Source organism: Acanthochromis polyacanthus, chromosome 21 (genome assembly GCF_021347895.1).
Source record: "Acanthochromis polyacanthus isolate Apoly-LR-REF ecotype Palm Island chromosome 21, KAUST_Apoly_ChrSc, whole genome shotgun sequence".
NCBI lineage: Eukaryota > Metazoa > Chordata > Actinopteri > Pomacentridae > Acanthochromis > Acanthochromis polyacanthus.
This window is the reverse complement of record NC_067133.1, coordinates 12165999-12181292: the sequence shown is the minus strand read 5'-3', so window position 1 is coordinate 12181292 and position 15294 is coordinate 12165999. Positions and strand designations below refer to the sequence as shown.

At 40.2% G+C, this 15294-nt stretch overlaps 2 protein-coding genes across 5 annotated transcripts in view; one reads left to right on the top strand and one right to left on the bottom strand.

The window, feature by feature from the left end:
- The window catches only part of strada (STE20 related adaptor alpha), a 273305-nt gene that overhangs the window by 1536 nt on the left and 256475 nt on the right, over positions 1–15294 (top strand). Inside the window, exons 2-13 of one of the 4 annotated variants that reach the window (XM_022195398.2) lie at positions 15–77; positions 562–619; positions 4089–4117; positions 5582–5684; positions 6675–6796; positions 7006–7114; positions 7225–7348; positions 8418–8589; positions 9267–9371; positions 9598–9851; positions 9950–9992; positions 10788–12669. In XM_022195398.2, coding sequence (XP_022051090.1) covers positions 66–77; positions 562–619; positions 4089–4117; positions 5582–5684; positions 6675–6796; positions 7006–7114; positions 7225–7348; positions 8418–8589; positions 9267–9371; positions 9598–9851; positions 9950–9992; positions 10788–10943 — 1287 coding nt within the window. In that variant the 5' untranslated portion in view covers positions 15–65 and the 3' untranslated portion in view covers positions 10944–12669. Of the gene's footprint in view, positions 1–8; positions 78–561; positions 620–4088; positions 4118–5581; positions 5685–6674; positions 6797–7005; positions 7115–7224; positions 7349–8417; positions 8590–9266; positions 9372–9597; positions 9852–9949; positions 9993–10787; positions 12670–15294 lie in introns of those variants that run through there. The other 3 variants (XM_022195415.2, XM_051941370.1, XM_022195407.2) reach the window with 3 other exon arrangements.
- Positions 11828–15193, bottom strand: rnf113a (ring finger protein 113A). The gene is made up of 10 exons (XM_022195429.2): positions 15044–15193; positions 14109–14188; positions 13929–14027; positions 13678–13785; positions 13417–13526; positions 13224–13330; positions 13048–13137; positions 12878–12971; positions 12680–12786; positions 11828–11973 (listed from the first exon to the last, which is right to left on the bottom strand). Exons 1-10 carry the CDS (start codon positions 15147–15149, stop codon positions 11906–11908), a joined length of 969 nt encoding a protein of 322 aa, XP_022051121.1. The 5' UTR covers positions 15150–15193; the 3' UTR covers positions 11828–11905.

The following is a 15294-nucleotide window of genomic DNA, read 5'->3' as shown; positions in this document are numbered from 1 at the left end:
ACTTGTTTTCACAGATATTCCCTGTATGTGTTTTCGGCATCACTGTAACACATTCAAGAGGATCCATGTCTTTTCTTGTAAGTGTTTTCCAAGCACCTCCAATTTTAGACGTAGGCTTACAGGGCTGGTGTCCTGCACAAGGATTTAATCTAATCCTTGACTTAGGAATGAATCTTATCGTGTGTGTTTTAAAAATATCTCCTCTGATGTTTGTCAGTGGACGAATAAAAAGGATTAATCTTTCCCAGGAAAATTATTATTGTATTAATGTGTCTAAAGGTTTTACAGTCCAGAGACCACTTTGGCTGTTGATCCAGCACTACTTCCTGACAAAACAATACTACATGAAATTGTACCTTTTTTATTTTAAATGGAGCTTTCTATGACTTTAATTTCACACAATATTGTAGAAAACTTCTACAGCTGCAAATTAAGTTGACAATATTAACCATCATATCCAACAGCATTCAATATGTCTGTGTTTCTTGGAACCTTTCCTTATTCTTGCTTGCATTTCTCTCTTTTTTTCCATGTTTGTTATTAACCCTCTGTGTCTGTCAGCGTTGGGTTTCTGAGAAACTGAGTGTGGAGAGCCTGCGGGATTTGGAGTTATTTGGAGGTGAGGTCCAAGCCAAACCAATTTACAACAAATGATTCAGCTTTCCTAAACCGCTGACTACACATTAGGCCATTCATCAGTACAAGCAGAAAACAACATTCAGTTTTGATTGAACCTTTGCTCTGAGGGAGTATTTGCTTTGCTCCGCTTCTCAGATGGAATCCTGGAATTACAATTAGGAAAGTTTTCCATTCATTTAATCAGTCATCTGTTACTTGCTTTGAGCGTTATTGCCTCATTGTTTATCAGAGGACGGCACAAACAGAATCATTTGCTAAATTTATGTCTCATATTCTTTTCATATATAAAAAGTCTGTGCCGTTTTATTTGATGCTTCTTGTGCATTTTTATCTTCTATGTGAAATGGTTGTCTACATGTTTTTGGCTATCAAATATTTGATTTTGTTATTGTGTCTAAATCTGACTTCATCTTTGTGGTGTAGTATGTTACAGTTAAACACATTTGCTTTAAACCTTTCACATTAGTGGTAATTACAAAGAGGATACACACGGTTTGTGTCTGCTGGTGTTTGTCCTTCATGTGAGTATGAATTACAAAATAGTAAATAATATCAATGTAAGGAGAAAAGTGTCCAGTTGTGAGAATGATACAACTCATTACACAAACACACGTATATAAAGTAAGCACAAGAGGATGACGATAAGGATAGTGATAACATTCCCATTATTAAGTCAGTTTTACCCATTTTATTTTCAACCTGCTCTTGCAACAATGCCGTTATTCCTGACTGCACCTTAAATGTTGCAAACCTTTTTGTCAGACGCGCAGAGACTTTTGCTATGAGGCTTTTTTTTTTTTTGCAGAGTTTATTGTGTTACAGCATCACATATCTAGTTTAATTTACTTTAACTAGTGACTCCACTAGTGTCCAGAGTGTTTTCAGCTGGCTGCTTGATCCACAGCTAATCAGACTCCACAGAGTTGGCTGTGTTAAACTCAACTGAGCAGCTTTCCCACTTACTTTATCTTACTTCTGACCAACTGACATGTTTACATACATCAGTTTTATTGGTACAAGCATGTGTGTTATTGGTGGCTGCCATTTATTTGGCAGTGGTATGCTTTTGGTCTTACAGTATAATACCACCTTGCTGCAACAGAAACTATGAGTTAATAAATGTTGGCAGAAATTTCTGTATATTTTCTGCTAGGTGATGTTTGGGGGATTTTGTGTGCCAGCAATTGAGGCCACTTACAAATATAAAAATATAAATGTATGCGTTTAATATTTTGTGGCAGATAGGGGCAAAAAAGTTCATCCAAGCAAAGTTGATATAGCTTGTTTTTTATTTAGTTCAAGTACTATATTCATTGTTGGCTTCAGAGGTGCTCATCTAAACAGACATCTTGTACAACAGACCAATGATTTTCGATTGAGATGCAAGAGTTTTTTTTTCTTTTCTCTCTCTCAGCTTTTCCCAGTGGCCTGCCAGAACGCTTTGATCTAGCCTAATCACCTTCCGTTCATAAATCTCGGTCCTTTAGGCTAACTGGGTGGGCTGATTTGATGGATGGCATGCTAACGAAAGTTCATGTAAATAAATGGTTAAGACCAAGCAATTGTGAGTCCTGTAAAAAAATCTTGTAACAATACTCGTTTGGAAAAAACACCGTGAGTTGAAGCATGAACGATTCAGTGCTGTGACTATTTGTGTTACTTTAGCGATGGATTGGAACTGCTGAGCTGCATATTACCTGCCAAAATTGCTTTTTAGTGAGAAGCTGCATGAATAAGCCCTGACTGGTGGCAATCCCCAGGCAGCTTCTGGCCAACTTCTTTTTGTTCACTTTTTTATTCACTGTGAGCTCATTTTTCACTGCATTCTAAAATCCTGCACCCCTATGGAAATGGTAGTGTCTACAGATACGGACCCGTACCCGTAGCCTGTGGCCTACGGATACAAGAGTCCTGAGAGTGGAGGTCTGCAGCCAGACCCCTCTCTACGGATACGGCACTTTCCCTTAACATAAATATTAATGAGCCGTACATAAATTTTTAATAAGCCGGCTGATGAACGCGCTTCGTGATTGGCTGGTAATCCGACGTACATGAATATTAATGAGCCGGCGACGCTGATGAAGGCGCTTCCGTGATTCGAGGTGAATCTGCGGAATGAATGGCGGAACTAACAGCCAGCAAACTATAAGTATTTTTTTACCTTCAAAAGTAGCGACAGACTATTACATATTAACAACCTAAACAAAACCCTGACGTATTTTCTGCGTCTGTCAACACAGACCCTGTCACAGTCACTTTCATGTTAGTGGACTCTGTTGAATGGCTAAGTTACATAACCACAAACAAATCTCACAATATCACAGTAAATCGAGTTTGTGTTTTTTTTTAATTCCTGCCGAATTAAAGAGCTGCTCCTCACCATTCACGAGTGTTTGTTTCATATTCGACATCCTTAATTTTATATTGTAAATTAGCGTCCGAAATTAAATGGGAACATTTGCAATGGAGTTCGTCAGCCGCTTCCACCACTGAACGCGGTAAACTAATTAATAGGAGCTGGACTTCAAACAATTTAGACACGGCGTCTAAAAGCGTAAAAACTACAATGTCTACGTAAAGTGTGAGAGGAGACGGTGTATTTTTAGTTAAATTATACAATGTTCGCCGTCAAAGTCATTCATATAAACTGCCTGTAATGTGCAGCAAATAGTAGTTAACCATCGCCAGCTCTTCAGTGACCTTAACACGTCCGTACCTCTAGTACAGATGCTACGGGTACGGGTCCGTACTTCTAGCATCAACCTATGGAAATAGAAGAACCATGGGCAGAAGGGGAGGAAACTCAGAAATGTCTTTCATGCAGTAGAACACAGTTAGAATGGCATAGATTATAAAAGTAAAAACACAAAACTGTAAAGTCTTTGATTTTGTGGGTAGGGATTGTGGTTTTGTACTATGTCCAAATCATTAGACTGCCAGGTTTTCTCAATAATCTTTATAATTTGTGGCACGTTTTGAAGTTTTGTGCATTACGGAAATATTGTGGGATGGATCATGCCCTCTTTCTTTGCAAGCTTTGCCTCATTTTTATTTTATTGCTTGCAGGTCATTGCTCAGTGTTGCATGTTTGCTCAAGTCTATCATTTCTGTTTTGGTTGTACTCTATTTCCATTTCTGTACATCACACCTGGGAAGAACCTGCAGGGTTTAGCCAGATTTTATTTGCTTTGGGAAGAGAATGTTTGATGAAGTCTTGATAACGGCGCGTCACTTTGCGGGTGGTCGCCTGAAACACGACGCTGCTGCCTTTCAGACGCTCTGGGAAACCGTCGAAGGTCATCTATCAAATTCTGCCGCATGCAGCAAAACCCTAAATTCCTTGATTCCTTCCTGCCTTACCAGTTCAAACGCTGCTCTAAACACAGATCCTTCTCCTGTTTTGTTTGTGTACATGTTTTTATGTCATTGATGTGGTTTTTCTACCCCAGAGCAAGCTCAGGGACTCTCTCACAGGAAAGTAAGTGTGGTACTCCTGTCACTGCATCGTCATCCCCCACATGTGCCTTTTGTGTATGTGCGTGCATGCATGTATATGTATGTGCGCACACAGACTTACACTTTAGAGGAACCCACAATCCCCTAAGGCTTTGCACATGTCTGTATGCATGAGCGTTCAGTTCATGACACACGCTGTACATGCTTGTAGCTTAGAGGGCCTTTTCACCCCACTCACCAGGACTGCTGTTAGTATACAGCTGTATTACCCTCAAAGAGAACAAGTGATTCTCTTTATCAGCCTATTTAAAATGTTCTGTCTCAGTCTCCATGTGCTGTTGACATGCTGCTCTCCAGGCAACTGTTCTGTTTTGGATTTTGATGTCTTTTTGTAACCTCACGTCAAGTCTTGACTCATTTTTTATGAGGATACTTTTGCGTTGAAGGTGAACTGACATAGTGTCACACTTCAGCTGTGTGTCCCTCAAATCTGCAGATAAATGGATAGATGGAGTTCCATGTGTTCAGCTTTTGCAATGCATGGCAACCCCTTCTAAATCTGATCACAGTGGTAGTGTGAAGCGAACCCATGTGATTAGATGACGTTTACAAAGCGATGGCTGCCAAAGCATGTTTGGCTTCGCTGTCATGCCAGTTTTAATGTGTGTTTAATGTAAAATGCATAAATGTAAAATCATTTGGACAAACATCCTTTGGAACTATCCATGTATGGAGCAACTGCTTGTTCCAGATCTTAACTTTGAAGTCGAACTCAGTAGGAATACAGCTATTTTCAAGGAGATACACTATTTGAATTTTGAATGTGTGTCTTTATTATAGTCACCATGGAAACAGTCCAGACGTTCATACATCTTGCCTTCATTTGCCTCCACAGCTTGCTACTGCAATCTGTCCATTTCCATCATTCCAATGGCGATAAATTGATGGAATTAAGGAGTCCTCACTGCCAAGAATATTAACTTTTCTCGATGTATGTCTGCGATGCAAAAGTCAAAAAGGATTTTTAACTAAGAAAGATGTAGATTTCGCATTGGCCACACTTTATTATTCTGTATTTGTTTCATCTTTGCTTTTTAGAAATATTTATTGTAGAACATGTTTATCTAAGAGAATCTAAGATGCACTTTAACTGTCTGGGGCCTTATAAACAACATCTACAGTTTTTAAATAAACGGAGCTATGATGCGTTCATGTGTTTCAACTATTAGACATACAATAGATCCTTGTATTCTCTAGATTTTTTTTGCTGGTTATTGTTTGTCAGTGTGTGTTACTAATGTCTTCTAATTCCACTAGTGCCTTGGGTCATGCTAACGCACCTCAGTCTGTTCTTTGGTGATCTTTTTAACAGATATCACACATGGTAGTCACTCACAAGCCCTTTGTCACAATCCTGCTCTGTAAGAAATGCCGTCGGTGTCAGGAGTGATCTTAATTCGCTGTGTTTCCTCCCGTCCACCCCCAGGCCCATGAGGACAGTCGGGAGAGTTTGACCTCCCTCCCCCGTCGAGACACTATGGGCAGCTTCCTCCCTGACAGCAGCTCATATGAGCTCCTCACTGTTATTGGTACGTAGAAGCAAAGACACCGTCGGACTCGGAGAAGATTTTATCCAATAGATTATACAAGCTTTTGAAACACAACACATTGATAAAGATTACTGTTTGCCAATGTTTTCTGACCTTTTTGGCTTCTTGCAAAAAGCAGTGTGCACTCCAGAGAGGGAAGAAGTCGTCAGAGTGTGCACTGCATTAAAAAGTACCATGTACCCCAGTGTAGAAATACTTAGTTGGAAGTAAACATCATGCATTCTGATTCATACTTCGAAGTATTAGCTTCAAAATGGCAAAAGTAAAAGTACTCATTGTGCAGTGTGGCATATGTCAGTAAAATATGTATTATTTGATTGTAATTGTTGCTTAAATGTGTTTATCCTTTACATGTTGGAGCTGTTTATGGTGGTTTTACTACTTTTTTATAGTTTTATCTGCTGCTCGTAAATTTCCCTTCAAGGATGAATAAAGTTTTGTGATAAGCAATAATATTGCATTAGAATTTTGCTGTTGATTAGGCTATATTTAGCATTTTTAAATCAAATCTGCAAAGTGACTAAAGTTATCAAATGCAATGAAATGCAATAAGATATATATTTGCCTCTGAAATGTAGTTAAATGGAAGTATAAAGTCGCAGGAAGTGGAGAACTATATATTGAAAAGAAACTTACTGCACAGATTCTTCCATGAGCAGAGATGCTAATATAGGAAGCACTGACACTGCACAGATTAATCTATAGATGAATCTTATATATGTAGAGAAATTGATGTTTTTTAAATTTACAAAAAACACATCTATATAGTGGAAAAACAATGGTATTGCACATATTCTTCCATGAGCAGAAATACTGATATCACACTATAAATAAAGAACTGTTGTAATGTTGCTGTTTTTTTGTTTTTGATATTTAACTACATGTAGACAGCATGAATTTTCAAAAAACTGGAGGCTAGCTTTGTGAAAGCGGTATGAATATTTTCAAAATGACGTCTGTATGTTTTAGGTCGAGGCTTGGACGACTTGATGACTGTGAATCTCGCTCGATACAGACCTACAGGGGAGCATGTCGCCATCCGACGGATCGATTTGGAGTCGTGTACTAATGACATGGTTACCTACCTGCAGGTCTGCGTCATCACTCAACCCCATCAATCTGCATGACTCAGCTCTCCTGTCCTCTTTATTTCACCTCGGTGCTTCACTGGGAGTTCTTGCGTAACTCTCGTCCTTTCTTCATTGCCCATCCTTGTGTGTCTAATTACATCCAGTCTAATCTTCTCCTCTCTGTCATCTTGACTTAATAAGGTGTAATTTCCTCTCCTCTGCCCCCTCAGGGCGAACTACATGTGTCAAAGTTGTTTCACCACCCCAGTATTCTACCCTACAAGAGTGTCTTTATAGCTGAAAATGAGCTGTGGGTCATCACACCCTTCATGGCTTATGGTAAGAAATGCACTTAAACTATCATGTTACCTCGCCTGTAATAAAAGTATGCTAATGATAGAGTAAAGCAGCTCTCTCATTGTGATTATCTGTGTCTGATGATCTTGCAGGGTCAGCGAGAGATCTTATCTGCACACATTTTACAGACGGTATGAGCGAGCTGACCATCGCCTACATTTTGCTCGGCATGCTCAAAGCTCTCGACTACATCCACCACATGGGATACGTGCACCGGTAAGACACACTTGTACAGTAAGTGAATGTCAAAAGAAAGTGTTTTTAACCATCTGAACCTCAAAACCATCCAGGGGGTTTGAAAGGCATGTTACATTTTAAAATATCACCAAAATTACACTATTTATGAGAGGGGAAAAAACTCCAAAAACAGAAATAATTGTCACATTTTCAACTTTCTGACAATTTATGAGCCAATTATGTGTCCTTTACAGCTTCAAATCTACCCTAAAAATAGTAAAATTACACAAAAATCACTTTATTATACACATTTCAGTTACAGATTCACCAAAGATAAGCTTTTTTTCAACAGATTCTGAAAACAAATATGCAATCCTTTGACTGTCTGAGCTGTGAATAACAGTCTTGTAACAAAAGTACAGATACTTTTTGGCTGATGTGCAGGCTGTGTTTGCAAGTGTATCAACAAATTAAAAATCTGAGTAGTAAAATATTTAGAATACGTACAGTCACCTTTTTTTCCCCAAAGTGGTAACGCCTTTGGGCATCTGGAAAAGTTTCTATATTGAAAAAATAGTCAAAGAATTTCACTTTTTTCATGATTTATGGCATTCTAACTGTTTCATCCTGTAGATAGGACTTTTAAAAAATTTTTGCTACTTCTGTCCATGGTTGGGCTGTTTCAACAGGGGTGCAGGACTTTTGATTACAGTGGAAAAACCAACCAAAAGAAGCCATCTAAATATTCAATTTTCCGATTCCATGCCACATTGGAAGGGTTTATTGACTAAAGAAACCATTAAAACAATAACAGGAGACATGTTCATGCATAGTTATTGGGAATTTGGATAAAAACTGCATCACCAACCTTTTCTTTTTATATTTAAGCATTATTAGGAATGTGCTAGTTTGTGTAGTTAAATTCTATGCTGCTGCTTCATTGTTTTCTGTGTGTTTTTGAAATACAAGCCAATGCTGCATGTTACTTCATAACAAAAACAATGATCAAAAAGACGACCGCATCGACTAAACCAGAAAACCAGTCAAACGCCCACTTGATTACAGGTTGACTTGATACTTCTGTGTCTGAACTGTCTTGGTTATGTAGGAGTGTGAAGGCCAGCCACGTGTTGATCTCTGCGGACGGACAGGTCTGCATGTCGGGTCTGCGCAGCATCTTCAGTCTGATCCGACACGGCCAGAGAGCCAAAGTGGTCCACGACTTCCCCCAGTACAGCGTCAAGGTGCTGCCTTGGCTCAGCCCCGAAGTACTGCAACAGGTACTGCAATAAGCCACGCTGCAGTTCCACACACTTCTATTTAATACTGTTTCTGTCGTCTTTTGGAGGAGTTTTAGACTGTAACTTTGGCTGTTATGTGGGGAGAGTGGAGTGTGAGATGGACAGATGGATTGGGGCAGCATCAGCAGTAATGCAGGTGTTGTACCAGTCTGCTGTGGTGGAGTGATAGACACGCTGGAACGCGAAGCTCTAGATTTACTAGTTGATCTACATTCCAGCCCTCACCTCTGGTCATGAGCTTTAGATAGCGACTGGCTAAAAGAATGAGACTGAGATATAATCAGCAGAAATGGTGTTCCTCTGAAGGGTGGCTGGACTCAGGCTGAGAGATGCATCCAGATAGCTGCTGCTTATCAGAAGAGTCAGGTGGTTCTGGTATCAGATTAAGATGCCTCCTGGATGGATTCACTCAGAGGTTTTCTGGGGAAATCCATTTGAGAAGAAACCCTGGATAGACCCAGACGTTGCTAGAGGGATTACATATCTCATCTGGCCTGGGATCACCTTGGGAACTCCCAGGAGGAGCTGGAAAGTGCTGGGGAGGGGAATGCCCTGCTTAGTCTGCTGCCATCGGGGTCTAACTCTGTATAAGCAGAGGAAAGTGAATGGATAGTGATGAAGTTTACAGCCAATTTGTTTGTATTTGTTTTTCTCAGAATCTGCAGGGCTACGACTCTCGATCAGACATCTACAGTCTCGGCATCACAGCCTGTGAATTGGCCAACGGACATGTGCCCTTCAAAGACATGCCAGCTACACAGGTGAGCAGAGACCTATGAACACTCCTCCTGTCACATGGCGGGGTAAACTACATCACCCTCCAGCAGTGTTGTTTTTAATGTAACCTTAAACAAAGAGAAATGCGACAAAGTTCAGTTTATCCAGTTGGAAAAGCTGAACATTGAAGGGGCTAACTCACATAAACTAGAAGCTAAATGTCACTTTTATTCTGAAATGAGAAGATCAAAACTAATATCTTTGTCCCAGATGCTGCTGGAGAAGCTAAATGGGACGGTACCATGTTTGCTGGATACTACCACTATCCCCCCGGAGGAGCTGTCACTGAAGCCGTCCCGCTCTGGTGCCGACTCTGGGATCTGTGAGGGTCCAGGACCTGGAGGGATCCGACACTCTAACGGAGAGCCGTCCTCCTCGTCGGGAGGACATCCATACAACCGGACGTTCTCCCCGCACTTCCACGGCTTCGTTGAACTGTGTCTGCAGCGAGACCCGGAGAAAAGGTTAGCTGAAATCTGCCTGCATGTTTAAAGATAGTACTGGAAATGCTTTTCAGAATTATTTAAGATCAAGACACTGATTATATTCTGTTTTCTTTCAGACCATCTGCCACCACTCTCATTGGTCATCCCTTCTTCAAACAGGTGTGTAAGATGTCAGGTTCATCCTGATATTATCACTTAAATCAACAACTACACAGTTTCTGTTATTTTGTAAAGATATAAGATGAACGTTACTGATCCCTCACCAGGAAAATTAAAAAGTTTACTAGTACCTTAAAAATGTATGTGCATTCCAAATACCATTTCTTTGTCATTTTTGTGACTGTATCTTGCTAGACTTTATTTTTTACTTGTTTTTTGTGGTATTTTGTTCTGGGAAACCCTTTCAAAAGATGCACAATACAGTATGAAGACATTATACAAACATGTATATAGATCTTGAGGGTCACAGTTTGCAGCCACTGCAGTTCTGTCTGAAAATGCTCCAGCCTCCACCTTACACTTTATATATAGAAACGCAGAAGAGACAATGAAAAATGTACCTATGTTCCAAATTGCATACTTTTTCTTTTGACTTAAAGTGCATGCTGCAGATGCCCTGACAAAGGATGCACTTTTCCATATACTATGCATACAACTGGGACATATCACTTTGTCAGAATAAGGAACTTTAAATGTTGTGGTCTGTTTTGTAAAATGAGCTGTTATCTGTTATCTGTGCGCTCTCAGTGTCTCAAGCTTGTTTATACTTGTGCAGAGGATAAACTAGAATATCTGGGTATTTTTAGCATACTGCAATTGTCACACTAAGCATTGGGACGTACTAAATCTTATTGCATGATTTATAGTATGATAGTGTGGGTATTGGAACACGCCCTTAGTTTTGTTAAATAGAGATCTTGTCTCAGTTTGTCCTCCATGTTTTGGTTCTCTCAGATTAAACGCCGACCCTCTGAGGCGCTGCCTGAGCTGCTGCGGCCTGTGTCGCCCATCACCAGCTTCGAGAGCTCCCAGCAGCAGGACTCTCCCTCTGGACTGGCCAGCTTGGAGTCGGGTCTGAGCCACTTGGAGGTGGACGACTGGGACTTCTGACAGCGGAGGATTCGGCGGGGAGACAGTTGTGGGATGAGAAACTCTCTGAGCAGACAGGACAAGAGTCGTTTTTCTAATGGTCCACTTGTAAATAACACAAATCTCAGACTAAAAGGAGTCGCTGCTCTCAGAGAGAGGTTAAAAGCCAGCAGCCATCTTGCCTCTTTTTGATGTCTCTCACATGCTTATGGTCTCTAGATAGGCACAGACTCTTGCACTGCACTGATGGTCTCTTTCTCACCAACACACACACACACCTCTGTTTACAGATTGTACATTACAAGCCCCCTGGAGCCAAAACACAACAAGACTCCTCTGTTCCTCTTGCTGCTACCGAGGTGTCAGAGGAGGGTCTTTGGATGTAGACGCAGCCTAAAGATTCTCATGAAACAGATCAGTGGGAAGCTGCTACTTAATATTCAGAGGGGACGCTCTACCTCTTGTGTGATCGTGGCCGCTTGATGTGGCCCATCTGCTCGGTGAGACCACCATAAGGGTGCACGACGGTCCTCACGGCTGACTCAGTTAGCCCTCTGCACCAGATGGAAGGTCTAATGTAGGGTCAACTTAACGAACAGCACGTACACACGTTTCTTAGCTCCCTGCCTGTGTTACAGCATAAACCACATCTCATGCTTCAGGCCTCTCTTTTGTTGCACAGAGGTTGAAATTAACACCTGTTAATTTAACCTTCCAAGCATAGAAGTATGTATTTCCTTGAACTTACTCTGGGTGTTCCTCATGTTGAAAGTGAATGTTTTACTGGTGCTCGTTTTGTCTGCATGTACATTTGATAAAAGAGGGCAGAGCAAAGTGTTGACTTTCAAATTAAACTTGGTTTGGTTTAATGTTGAAACTTGATGGCATCACACAAAGAGGCTGTAAACCTTCAAAAAATGTATTTTATTCAAAATTTACACAGACAAACACATAAGGGGATGGACGGAGAGGTTCACATGTTGCTAATCTTCCTCGTCCGATGGTGGCTGGTCTGTTGCGGCATGATGTTTCTCCATCTTTGCCATTAACTCTGAAATAAAAGGGAAAATGACCAAAAAAAAGTTATTAATGGGAATCATTCAGTTGCACTGATGAATTACTTAAATGTGTTTTAGTTTCCCTTTTTTTTTTGGCTGAGCCTGCTTTGTGGAGGTACTTTATTTTGTTTGTTTATTTAAGTTTGGGAGCATTGTTGTACCATTTTATGTTTAGATCTTGTAATGCTTTTCCCCTAAACCGGTACAGATCTCTCCTGCTACTTCTTCAAAGTGTGTATATTCACTCAGATTTACTTTTGCTGCACAAATGTCCTCTGCTTCAAATTGAGTGCGTTTCCTCGCAAATAGGATGCCTCTGTGCACTAACACAACTTCTAGATAGATACTTGATCAATCCTTTGTAGGAAATTACTTATTTTTTTTGGCAACTATAATCACAGTCAAGAGCCCACATTTAACATAAAACTCTTCTGACACAGTAACTGGGGTGGAATCTGAATATTCGGATCTCAAAATACATATTCAGATACCACCATCACGACCGAATACTCGGTTCCAGGCCTAAAGTATGCTACAGACTTATGTATTGTGCCAAATATGTAAAAATAATAATGATGTAAGATAGCAGAGCTTTTCGGGAAATTATTACCAAATCTGAATGTAAAATAGAGAAATTATGCTCTCAAACTGAAAGATCTTGCTTGAATAAAGACAGGAAACTAGCTTTACACTGCTTACCTTTAGCTGGGTTGAAGACTCCATTGGTTTGAGTGTTGCACACATAGCAGCGCTTGGACTTGCGGTAATGCTGAAGGGCACAGGTCTCACAAAAATAATGTTTGCACCTGGAAGACATTTGACTTGTTTACACACTGTGGGTTGTAATAAACAAAGTTCTGCACGATGCATCAAGAAAACGTAAAAAAAGAGACTTACTTTGTGACAATCGGATTCTTAAAGGATTCCCGGCAGATGAAGCACCTAAAAGGCATGTCCTCCTCGTCGCTGCTCACCTCGTAGTTCTCATCATCTGGATGGAAACGCAGCGTAGTTCAGAAAATGATTGTGTGTGTTATGCAGAAAAAAAAACACCCTCCTTAACTCACCATTGGCTCCATATCTGCCCTCTTCCAGTTCCCTCTCAATCTGCCAGCCATGTTTGTAGTCTGACCTGTCGTGAAGGAACTTGCAGCTGTCTGAAAGCAGAAAAGAAAGAAAAATTTCAACATGAAGAAGTTGGTTATTCACTCAACGACTCATCCTTTAATATTCCAAATCTCACCTCCGAAACCACAGAAACCGGTCTCCTTGTAGTCTTTGCAGATGTCTGGCTGGTAGTCCCATCTGACTGTGGCTCTCAAGTGTTCAGGGGCTCGGATTGGTCCTTTTCTGTTAAAGAGACAGAAGAGAAATAACAGTTTTGGCGTCCACAGGTTTAAGAATGACTTATGAACATGCCTCGGCTTAGTTCTCACCTGACCATGCCAGAGGAGGCATTTCCCATGGTGGTATCTTTCGGCTTGATGAATTTTTGGTAGTTGTTGATGCCGCGGTAGATTTTGTCATCTTCTTTACCTGTCAGCTCCTTTAAATGTTTTAGGTATGATTATTTGACATTTTAGAACTCAGGTTATAATTTGTAGAAGGTCTATGGTATATACATCAACAGATGGTTAAAAACAGGAGCTAAAACAATAGTCCTATCATAATAAAAGCCACATTAATGGGTCTCTTACCTCTTGGATTTTTTGACTCCTCTCAAAAATAGCCTGAGCATCCTTGTCTCTCTCAGTGTCCAGCTCATATGTAGCAGTTGCACCCATGTCCTCAGGTCCCTCTGGTTTCTTTTTTTAAACAAGATCGGGAGAACAACAGAAAGTGAGAGATTTTATTCTTACAAAGTCTTAACAAGAGGCAGCAAACCAGACGACGAATACTCAAAAGCAAAATGGCACTGATGCTGCAGGAAAACAGCTTCTAAACTCACCGCCGACCGTGTGGACTTGTAGGCGACAGTGACCTTCTTGTCTGCTTTTTCATCGTCACTTTCACTAGAAGACACAGCTTCTCTCTCCACTTTTTTGGTCTGAACAGAGGAAACAAAAGTCAGGCCTGTTTCAATATTAAACTAAAAGCTACTCAAACATGATCATTATTTTTAATTTACCCTTTGAATCATGGGGTTGACTCGAGCATCTTTCTTTTCTCTTCTGACCACAGAGCTCTGGTCCTCGTCACTGTTACCATCTGAAAAAGGAAAACGTCCAACTTATATTTTGATAATTCCACTAAGCATTTTGGCAGCTACATAAGCACTGCACAGGTGACACTATAGTAATAATTTTTTCAACTATTTAACTGTTTAACGATGTCTGAAAACACCGGAGAGACAAAGAATACAAGCTGTCCAAAGAAGCGGTATTGAAACCTAGACCAGATCAGAAAATATACAAAATTCTGCATACATACACATCTCGAATTACACATAATACATAGCGAAAGGTTCCTCAATTAAGCGATAATTTGTTTGTTCTGTACAATGTCAGTGCAAATGTCTTGTTTTGTTCACAGCCCAAAGATATTCGATTTTTGTTACGAAGAAAGAAAAATCCCAGAACAAATGTAAGATATTAAGACATTAAAATTAAAGCATTACATTAACTTTGACATTAAAATCATAGAAATAAAACATGACTAAAATCCAATTAAAACGCAGTTTAAAATAAAAGGTCCGTAACTTACTAAAAAACACCCAAACATGACAGATGTCTCCAAATTCCGAGCGGCCTTAAACGCAGCACATATGTGGGACTACATTTAACAGCAACGAAAATGGAGCAAGCTGCGCTCAGTTTAACGAGCAACTCTCATGTTAGCACCGTTCGTTTGGTTCTTATCGGGTAAAGATTGTTCTTACTAAACCAGAAACGCAAGAAAATTCACGAATACTTGCTGGTTAGTTTGTGTTTGACATCCTTTCCGTGATTGAGGTTCGATGTCAGAGTCACAGGGTTACGAGCACATAAGGGCTAAAGTGGCTGAAAAACAACATAAACCTTAGCTAAGTAAGATGTTAAATAACATATAATAACATATTAATACCTTTGTCGCTGTCACTAGCTTTTCTTTTCCGCCCAGAGAATTTCTTAGTAGATTTTTTGAACAAAAAAGTGCAAGAGCCCGTTGGTTGTTCGTCTGAATCCGCCATCTTGCCTGGAGAATGTAAATAGCTGCTGCCGCCATAGCGCCCCCTGGAGGCTCGGAGGAAGCTTAACGCTAGTCCTCAAAAGAGGAGAATCACTGTTGGTTTTAATTCATTTATTCTGAAACTAAACTCATTTTAAATAATAAAT